Below are 10482 nucleotides of genomic sequence, written 5' to 3' on the forward strand. Positions count from 1 at the left end.
AGCTCCCGGTTGGGTAACTCCATGGATAGCCTCGGGCCTTCCCCACACGCAAGTGGGTCTCCGACGTGCCTTTCAGCAAGCCTCTCCCGGATGCTCCCTGCCATCTTCACTATCAAGCTTCCAGCCTAACCGCCGTGGTCCTTGTTCCCTTTGGTACACGGTGGCGGCCACACCACAAACGTGGTTGGTATGATCTCGTAAGACTACAAGCCCCTCCGATGTGTAACAATGGTGCGCGCAAGCACCGAGTGATAAGAGGTATGCAAACCTCACTAAACACTAGGCCTAAACCTAGAGTAAGCGCATAAGCGGTTGTCTAATCAACCTAAGCACTTCACAAAGCACCTACGCTAATCACCTAATGAATCACTAAGCACTATGCAAGTGAAGATCACTAAAATGGTGTATCAACACCCTTGATATATTTCCTCACTTCTCCACACCTCAAATAGTCGGTTGGGGTCTATTTATAAGTCCCATGGAGAAAGTAGCCGTTGGGGACGAAACCCAACTTTCTGCCACTAACCGGACGCTGCTGTTGTCCTGACCAGACGCGTCCGGTCGTCCCGACTGTTAGAGCGCGCGCGTTGATCGGACTTTGGGCCAAGTCCGGTCTCACTCGATCGAACGCATCCGGTCGCGCTGGCGTCGCTCTGGAACCTCTCTGGACTCGATCGAACGTTGTACTTTGTGCGTCCGGTCGTCTAGTGCCGCTGCGTCCGGTCACGCTGAAAACATTGCCGTGACGAAGAACAATGTCATCGGTGCGTCCAGTCACTGCTTCGCTCAGCGTTCGGTCACAGCTGTTGACGCCTGCTGTTGCTGAGCAACTGATCGGACCGTCCGGTCCCTATAAGGGCCACGTCCGGTCACCTCTGCCGAGCTCGTTTCTTCGCGATCTTACATCCGGCTTAGTTCCCATCTTCGTGCTTGAACTATGCTTGATATCTTGGGTCTTCTCTTATGCTTCTAGGGTCTTGCTTATGATGTTGATCGTGGGATCATCATGTCGCCTTCGTCCAAGTCACGTCTTGCACCATATTGAACTACAAAAGAATTACTTGCAAATTCATTAATCCAATTTAGTTGGGTTGGTCATCAAACACTAAAATCCAAAGTAAATGGGCCTAGGGTCTATTTTTCTTACACATCTCAAGTTGGGTTTTGTCGCCAGAGACAAAATTTAAGTCAAGGTTGCCCGATTATTTTAACTGAGCCAAACATAAGCAAAGAGATAATGTTTTTTTACAAGGAAGCAAAGAGATAATTTACAAGCAATGACTTGGTAATTGTTATCAAATTTACCTTTTTCTCCATTACAGTTGTTGGCTAATTAGGAGGCAGTGTACTGTTGCGAGTAATGGCTTGTGGTTGTTAAAACTTACTTTTGTCCTAATTTAGGAAACAAAATACCTTTTCAGCGAGATAGTTGACAATACAGTTGATCCTTATGATAACTAAGAATGGACTAGTGTAAGTAATAGTCAAAATATATTGACCCTATATCACAAAATACATCTATATCTGTATCTAATATTAATGTACAAAATTTTCTTCCTTCATTCCACGGCACATTGTCTGTCACACCCACCACTCTTCTTGTGTCATGTATGTTTGGAGTTGCAAAACCTCACTAGCTCACATAGTCACGTCACTTATGTTGGGGCTAGCCGGCCGAGTCCGAGCCCATACGTGTAATAGCTTGGCACATACAAGCAGTGGCGGATGCAGAATAGGATTGAAGGGGGCTGGTCTCTTCTTTTTCTTCTCTCTCCATTTTTCTTCTTTCCTCCACCTCCTCTTCTTCCTCACCCTCTCCATATTTTCATTGATGCACCAGCTGTAGGGGGCTGGAGCCCCCCAGCCCCCCTTAGATCCGCCCCTGCATACAAGTGTGTCTAGTCTTTCATTTTTTCAATCTCACAACATGCGTAGACAATAACGACTTATTTCAATCAATTATATATATACGATTAATCCTTTATTACAGCTAGCATTTATTACGGACCTTATATGATTTAATTAAAATAAGGTTGGGCCCTGCAACCTAATAAATCCACCAAGATGGCTAGCTAATTAATTATGGGCCTTAGGGTCATACAACATGTTGCATGTTTCAATGTAACACGTAGGGTAGGACGGATCGGTATATCCATTTTAATGTCAATATCGGTGTCCGTTTTTCTATCCAACTTTAATATAGATGCTAAATGGATGTATCAGGATCTGAACTTCTCTATTTGATTCCAGATCAGTATTAAAAAATATGAAAAATTCGATAATACCTGTGTCAGTAAAGATCATCTAAAACTTATATTTATGACTAATAATTAACAATGGAAATGATAATAATTTTATATAACAAATGATATGCATCGTATAAACTATTTTAAAGCTATCTCTAGCTAATTAACTTATGATCATTTAAATATTGGACACTGACGCCCTAAAACGACCATGCATAGATCCCATTTCGTGACAGTAGTAGTATATCGTATCTAATCTCCATTTTTTGGTGCAGCGTGGGGACACTGGTCACTGGGAGCACGAGATACTGTAATCCAGCGCCGGAAAGCACTTAACTCCACCATGTGGCCGCGCATGCATGCATGCATATGACAATTTGCATCCTCCACCCGCAGCGCCATTCAGGGCTAGATTTCTGCGGCTATTGATTCCACCCCGTCAGGCCGGCCGGTCCCTGTTTGGCCAAATTGAAGTCCAGATGGCTCGACTCCTTAAGTGAAGCATGTGTATAGATGGCCAACGGGCCGGCCCGACTCGACACGGCATGGGCCAGGCACGGCCCGAAGAGGGTCGGGCCAGCACGGCACGCCGTGCCTCCTAGGCCGTGCCTCTCTGGGCCACGGGCCCAACCTTCGGCCTAGGCACGGCACTGTGAGCCGTTTTTCGTGCTGTGCCGGCCCGTAAAGCATGCCCAGCTTAGCAGGCCGTGCCTAGCCCGAGGCCTGCTTCCAGGTTTTCAGCAGGGGGAAGGGGAAGGAAGGACGGAGGCAGGCGGAGGTCGAGCCAAGGCCGGTGCCCGTGGTGGCGCCTTCATGCGGGTGTGCTCGAGGTCGGTAGCACCCTTGCGGCGTCCGCTGCGCGCTCGAGGGCGACGTCCTTGTGGCCAGCGCGGTGGAGCCCCATGGCGCGCCCTCGCGGCCTCCGCGCTCGAGGGAGTCAAGGCCAGTGCAACGGTCCAAGCTGGCGTCCTCGCGGCTGTCTGGCAGCTCGAGTTGAGGTCTCGAGGAGAACCCACGGGAGACGGCGGAGTGGGAAGTGGCGCTAGGGTGCCGAGTGCGTGAGCGTGAGTCGCGAGAGGGAAAAGGAAGAATGCGGCGTGGGTGGGGAAGGAGCGATGGATGGCCGGTGACTTAGGGTTGGGAGTTATGTTGGACTGTAATGATTTTGGCCTTTTAGCCTAGTAGCGGGCCTGGTACCTGTCCGGTGCTATTTATCGGGCCGTGTCATGCCAGCCCACATGCCTGGGGTGCGGCCCAGGCATGGCCCTATACATATCGGGCCATGCCAACCCAGGCCCGCATGTCGACGAAATATGGTCGGCAGTCTACCTAGGGGTATGCCCAAGGTAGTAGATTATCGGCAGACAGATGCGCAAGCCCTAAACAAGACGGTGACACAAGACAGACACGAGGTTTTATCCAGGTTCGGCCGCCAAGAAGGCGTAATACCTACGTCCTGCGTCTGATTTGTATTGCTGTATGTCAATGAGAGATATTTTTTAGAGGGGTCCCCTGCCCGCCTTATATAGTCCGGGGGGCAGGGTTACAGATCTGGAAACTAATCCTAGTCAGTTACAATTGCCATACCTGGCCGGATAAGGATTCCTATTCTAACCGACCAGGATCCTGCTTGGTCGCCAAATCCATCTTGATTGCTTGTGCGGGACTCCGATCAGGTTAACTGGGCCGCACGTCATCTTTCGGGTGGACTGAACCCATCGATCCGGGCCAGCCCAAGCTTAGCCGTAAGGGTATAGGGGTTAATACCCCCACAGCTAGTCCCCGAGCATCATGTATTATGCTGCGACACGCCTTTTGAACTTTCTCCGACAAGCGAGGCTTGAATTCTTGACGCCTCCGACCACCGTCATCACCGGAGAAGTAGGTTGTCCGAAGAATGCATGGTGCTCTTAAGAAAAAAGAAAAAGATTTCTGTCCTGAGAAGTGTGCCCACTTGTATTTCTGAAAAGAAATGTAAGTGGTCTTGAAGTATAGCATCCTGAAACATCAGAAGTGTAGGGGTCGAAAAACAAACACGTTCACCGCAAGGTGAAGTGTGCCCACTTAGTCCCCGAGCTTGCTGGAAGGCAAAGTATGAGCCTTGTAGCAAGGTCTTAAAGAAAAGTCTCTTAGCTGTATGTGAGTACAAACCACATGTAGCCAACGAGAACCACTATTCAAACAGTGGTCGGGGCAGTCCCCGAGCATACTAATAATCCTCATAATCATTCAAACACAGGGGTCAATTTAAACAAACACGTTCACCGCAAGGTGAAGTGTGCCCACTTAGTCCCCGAGCTTGCTGGAAGGCAAAGTATGAGCCTTGTAGCAAGGTCTAAAAGAAAAGTCTCTTAGCTGTATGTGAGTACAGATCACATGTAGCCAAGGAGAACCATTATGCAAGCAGTGGTCGGGGCAGTCCCCGAGCACAGCCGTGGTCGGAGGTATCCCCGAGCACAAAAATGGCCTGGGCAGCATCCAAGCACAGTAGTGGTCTGTGCAGTCCCCGAGCACGTTAGTGGTCTGGGCAGTCCCCGAGCACATTAGTGGTCTGGGCAGTCCGCGATCACTTGCGCTGCTTGTACTATTATTTTGTGTACTTCTCTCTATTCTCTGCCAAGTCCAGTCTGACACGTCTGGTCAAAAAAGTAAATAAGTATAGTACGTCATTCTGTCTTCTCTTTATCTTCTTTTTTTTTTTTTTTTAAACAGTCGGTTGACACCTGTATTGAGGTGTGTCAGTGTGGGCCCCCTTACACCATCAACGAAGAGGCGCGTACACTGTTAACGAAGGAGTGCGTTTATTGGCGCCGATTTCGAGGTTGTGTGAACAACCGTCTGCGGCGCGTGCGCACGACTCCCAATATTCTCGGGCTGACGAAACGACGGTGATCTTTGTTTTATATAATGCAGATCTGGTAAGTTACTCATACCATTCCCCATTGTCATCCGCCGCCGCAACCTTCTTCTTCCTCCTGCCGAACCCTATTCCCCAAAAATCATCACCAATCCCCTCGGTCTCCCGCATCCACCCACTTCGTAAGGACGAACTAATGGCGAAGAGAGACGCACAGAAGAAAGGCGGGGTCATGGCGAAGGAATGGTGGAAGTCGCGGAGCAACGAGCAGACCATCGAGGACCTCGTCGCCATGGGAGTGCTCCACAACAAGGCACTTGCGGGATGGCGTGCACCGGAAGGAGAAAGCTTCCCCGATCCACAACCAGGTGAGATTGTGGTCTTTGAAGATTTCTTCAAAAGGGGTTTTGGGATTCCAGTGCACCCTTTCCTTCAGGGTCTCTGTTTGTACTACGAGATTGGGATTTGCAATCTGCATCCCAACTCGATTCTTCTTGTATCCACCTTCATCCATCTCTGCGAGGCTTATGGCGGCTTCCAGCCCCATTTCGACCTCTTTCGCCACCTATTCTGTCTTCGGAAGAAAGGGAGCGGTGGCTCGAAGATCGCCGGAGGCGTTTACCTGAACCTGCGCGACGGCATGAAGGCTCAATACCTGCACTGCCCCTGGAACACCTCGTTGGACGAGTGGTACAAGAAGTGGTTCTACATCCGTGAAGAGCCGAACACCATCACTCTGTGCGATGTGGGCTTGATTCCAGAGAAGAAAGGCAGTTGGTCGGAGAGGCCCGACAACTTGGAGCAGATCGCCGAACTGCTCGGGATGATCCCGTGGGGAAGGCTTGATGGCCCGAGTGTTGTCGGCAACTTCATCAGCCGAAGAATTCAGCCTTGCCAGAAAAGGATTCACCCTGGCTTCGAGTACCAAGGAGGCGCTGATCCGACGAGGACCAGAAAGGAGCCGCTCGACAAAATGGAGATCAAGGCCAGGATTGGAGAGCTATTCAACCTGGCCGATCCCAGTTATGTTGCACTGAACGCCATTGAACACGCCTTCAAGCTGGCTCGCCCTCCCCCAAAGGTAAATGACACCCCCTTTTAACTGTAAAGTCATGTTGTATCAAGAAAATAACTGTCTTTTCCTTCATTTTGTGTCTCAGTATAATGGCCGTGACCGGGCAGGAGTGTTTGTGTCGCCTCCCCCCGGTGTAGAGTGGCCGCAAGCTACTGGGCCAACCGCCCAGACCAGCGCCAGGACCGACGGCGTTCACTGGGCGATACTCGAGACCGTAGAGGACGCCTCGACCAGAGCCGCCGGCAAGCGTCCGACTGCCAGCAAACGACGCCAAGCCATCATCTCCCAGTCGGACGACGAAGCAGAGGATGCGGACATCTTCCGGCTCGTCCCCCGAAAGAGGAGAAGGCAGGTGGGGCCGTCGGAGCAGGGTGGCTCCTCTGTGCCGGCAGTGGTCACAGCACCGATCACAGCAACACAGAGCACAAACGAAGAGAACATGCCGCATCATCCTCCGACGCCCGTACCGGAGGTTGAACAAGTCCCGGTGGAAACTGCCGAGCAGGCAGAGCAGGGGCGGTCGAGGAGGCGTTCTTTCGCCACATCCTTCCGCAAGTCAAAACTGTAAGTATATATATTTTTGATGTAAGCTTTGCATTTTGCAGTGGATGCTATTGTCTTCTGAATTTGTCTCTGAATGTATTAGATCCGCGTCCACCGAAAGCCCCGACCAGCTAACTGGGTGCAGAACGTCCTCTCCAAAAACGGCAGGACAAACTGCACAGCAACCGGCCGTGGAGGAGCAGCCCATGGCAGGGACTCTGCCCGGGCCTCAGCAGGCGGACGACCAGACGCCAGTCCCCGAGCAGAATACAAGTGCTCCGAGCACAAACCCTGATGAGGCGGATACCACAGCGCCACGGGAGCTGGATCTGGCCGAGGAGCAACAGCCAGAAGTTGCCCAGAACAAGGGTGCCGACGCGTCGGCTCGTGGGAAAGCCCTGGTGGTCGTGGAGTCTGCAAACTCCGGACCACCGCCGCCTCCCGAACTGGAGGCTGAAGAGGATGAAGTGGAAGAAGTCCTGGGCCGTCCCCAAGATAGACGACAACATGTATATGTGTCGCGCTATCGGAACGACGAATGGGTCATGCACGAGGAGATCCCAGAGGCCGAGGAAACCTTAAGAGTTGAACGAGCGGCCAAATGCCTGGTGACTGAAGTCCAGGTATATTTGGCTTTAGTCCTTAAACCTGTTGTGTAGTCGAAACTGTCTGACATAGCTTGTCTGTATGCAGGACGTGATGAAAACTGCAAGGTACCGAAAAAGGTGCTTCGACCAGATAGAAGTAATCATGAAGACCAATAAGGAGCTGACGGCTGAAGTGGAACGCCTACGGCGCCAACTTGAAGCCACCGACCAGGAGAGGACAAACCGAGAAGCACAGAACCAAAACCTGGTCGGCCAGCTCAAAAACAAAGAGCAGGAGAAAACAGGTAAGTGTTCACCGTATCATAGCAAGTGCTGGACTTGTGTTGTTTTGTTCTTGACAGTAATAGCTGTAATGCAGGTTTAGAAGCTGAAGTGACCCGCCTCCAGGGGGAGAACAGCCGTGCGTTTGCAGAATGTGGTCGCCTGAAGGAGGACAACGAGAAATTGGCACGCCGCCAGTCGGAACTCCAAGACCACACTAACAGAATGAAGGACGACCTGAAAAGTAAGCACTCCAGACCACCTTTCTCGTTAAATTGCCCGCATCGCCTTGTCGTGTCATCACGTTTGATGTCTTGTACTGTTTTCAGTTTTGAAAGTCAATGCCAAGAGGCACCTTGAGGCCGTGATCAAGGAGCGCGACGACTAGAAAGCACAATGCCTTAAGGCCTCCGAGGAGCGGGACACGTGGAGCAAGCGGTGCCAAGAAATGGCAACTGGCATTGTGCCCGTCCTCGACCTTATCGACCCGGCGCTCACAGAGGAAGAGCTAAGGACACCTCAGCTCGGACTGGTCGAGAGATGCAAGCAAGCATGGGGATGGTTCCAAGACTTTGTGAAGGAGGCGGGTGAGTACACGGGTGCCCATGTGCTAAGCATGGTTCGTGCTCACTACCCCCTGATCGATCTCAAACGCTTGGAGGCTGGGTACCCGAAGGAGATAGACCCAGACCAGGCCGAAGAGCTTCGGACGGCCCAGCTGGACTTGTCGTCAAAGATAATTGGCGATATTAACCTGTGCGGAGGTGGGACAGCACCTGTGCAGGGTATGCCATCGACAAGCCAGCTGGAAATGCCATCAGCTACAAGCCAACCAACGGAGCCTGCGGTCTCGACCAGCCAGGCACCGGCGGGGCCATCCCCTTCAGCTTGACTAGCCCCAGAGTCCCTGAGACTCGAGTAGGGTATCAGAGGCGGCAAGCAGTAAATGCCAGGCGCCCCGACCAGCCAATGTAATAGGCTTAAAGCTGTAGAAGGAGGACATAGTTGTGTTATTGTAAACTTGAGCCTTTTCAGGCAAGCTTGTAATAACGTAACTGTATATCATTATAAGCTTGTTTGTTTTATACAAAACGTACTTTAAGCTTGAGATTCTGTGTTGGTGTAACTAAGTGGGAACGTGTTAACGTTCTGTTTAGTTGTACCGTTTTGCTCGACACGTCATCCTGAAAAGTTTGTGCGGCCCTAGTCTGGCATGTGGTCAGAGTATGAGGTACTATGACCTGTGCACACGTGAACGCAGACAAGCCAAACCAGGGGGGACCTGCCGATCACCCGCAACGTAGAGAGCGGATCCCGTGCACGTGTTGGGAGGAACCGGAGACAGGACCTGCTCCGAAAACCGTAGAAGGAGTGGTGGTCGGTTTGTACTGGCTTAAGTTAGAATAACCATAAAATTTGGAGTGACACATTAGAGTGGTCGGAGAAATCATAGTTGCTTTAGTAAAGTAAATCGAAAATACAAGTAGAGTACATATCTCAGTAATTAAGCATAGAAGCGTCTAAGCTTGTCGATGTGCCATGAGTTCGGTACGTCTGTGCCGTCTAGATGAGCTAACCTGTAAGACGTTGGACGTGTGACTTCCTTGATCATGAAGGGTCCCTCCCATGGGGTTGCGAGTTTGTGGACACCAGCCTGGTTCGTCTTCCACTTCAAGACTAAGTCCCCGACCACGAAGAAACGTTCTTTAACATTCTTGTTGTAGTACCTGCGCAAAACAGCAAGGTACTTGGCCGTGCGTACGCAAGAATCAAGCCTTTTCTCTTCTGCGCTGTTGACTTCTAGCTCCCGTACTTCGTCGACCTTGCCTTCGTCGAAGTTCTCTACCCGTGCTGATCGGAAAGCTATATCTGGTGGGAGGACTGCTTCAGCGCCGTAAACCATAAAGTATGGTGAGACGCCAGTGTTACGACTGGGCTGAGTTCGGAGGCCCCAGACAACGGCTGGTAACTCCTTGAGCCATCTTCCAGGAGCTTTATCGTTTTCTCTGTACATCCTCTTTTTCAATGCGTCCAAGATCATGCCATTTGCCCGCTCGACTTGTCCATTAGCTCTAGGATGCGCCACCGAGACGTATTTTACAACTATGCTCCTTTCATCGCAGAAGTCCCAAAAAGCGTTCCCGGTGAACTGAGTACCCAGATCAGTAATGATGCTGTTGGGCACGCCGAAACGGTGGATGACCTGGTCGAGGAATGTGACGGCTTTCTCGGAGGATGCCTGTACCAGAGGCATGTATTCTATCCACTTAGAAAACTTATCAATTAGCACGAAGACGCATGTAAATTTCCCAGGGGCTGGTTTGAAAGGCCCGATCATGTCCAGTCCCCAGCATGCGAAGGGCCAAGAGGCTGGAATCGTCTGGATCTCGTGTGCCGGTACATGGATTCTCTTGGAGAAGAACTGACAACCTTCACAGCGGCGGACTAGCTTCTCTGCGTCGGCCACTGCTGAGGGCCAATAGAACCCTGCTCGGAAAGCCTTACCGACCAGTGTTCTTGATGCCGCGTGGTTGCCGCAGGAGCCAGAGTGGATTTGGTCTAGGAGATGCTTGCCTTCCTCCTGGGTTATACACTTCATCAAGATTTCCTCCTTAGCGTTTTTGCGCCATAACTTGCCATCGACGAGCAGATACTGCTTACTACGACGCATCAGGCGTTCATTTTCTGTTCGATCAATATAACCGCTACCGTCTGTTAAGTACTTGATGAAAGGTGTTCTCCAGTCTGGCTCATGAGTGGTCGGAAGCGGCTCGGTTGTGCTCGGCGCTGGAACCGTAGCCACTAATTGCTGGTCTGAGACTTTGTCGGTCGTTGAGTCTTCGTCTTCAATGGAGGGCGTGAGCAGGTCTTGGACGAATACGCCATGTGGGA

At 51.1% G+C, this 10482-nt stretch overlaps 1 protein-coding gene across 2 annotated transcripts; it reads left to right on the plus strand.

Moving 5' to 3' along the window:
• The first annotated feature begins 5089 nt into the window (after positions 1 to 5089).
• LOC136458626 (uncharacterized) lies at positions 5090 to 8796 on the plus strand. 2 transcript variants are annotated; one of them, XM_066458563.1, is made up of 5 exons: positions 5090 to 6184; positions 6264 to 7344; positions 7415 to 7613; positions 7688 to 7834; positions 7920 to 8796. In XM_066458563.1, the coding sequence occupies exons 2-5, from the start codon at positions 6787 to 6789 to the stop codon at positions 7976 to 7978; spliced, it is 963 nt and encodes a 320-aa protein (XP_066314660.1). In that variant the 5' UTR covers positions 5090 to 6184; positions 6264 to 6786; the 3' UTR covers positions 7979 to 8796. The 2 variants fall into 2 exon arrangements, with proteins under 2 accessions (XP_066314660.1, XP_066314659.1); XM_066458562.1 differs by lacking the exons at positions 7415 to 7613; positions 7688 to 7834; positions 7920 to 8796 and having other exon boundaries at positions 6264 to 7058.
• The last annotated feature ends 1686 nt before the right edge of the window (positions 8797 to 10482 follow it).

The sequence above is a fragment of the Miscanthus floridulus genome, chromosome 6 (assembly GCF_019320115.1).
Source record: "Miscanthus floridulus cultivar M001 chromosome 6, ASM1932011v1, whole genome shotgun sequence".
NCBI classification, from domain to species: domain Eukaryota; kingdom Viridiplantae; phylum Streptophyta; class Magnoliopsida; order Poales; family Poaceae; genus Miscanthus; species Miscanthus floridulus.

Excerpts from the sequence above, each read along its gene's own strand:
- LOC136458626 (XM_066458562.1), top strand. The coding sequence starts at position 5,300 with ATGGCGAAGAGAGACGCACAGAAGAAAGGCGGGGTCATGGCGAAGGAA. Across the intron at positions 6,185-6,263 it reads TGGCTCGCCCTCCCCCAAAG|TATAATGGCCGTGACCGGGC; the intron begins GTAAATGACACC and ends TTTGTGTCTCAG.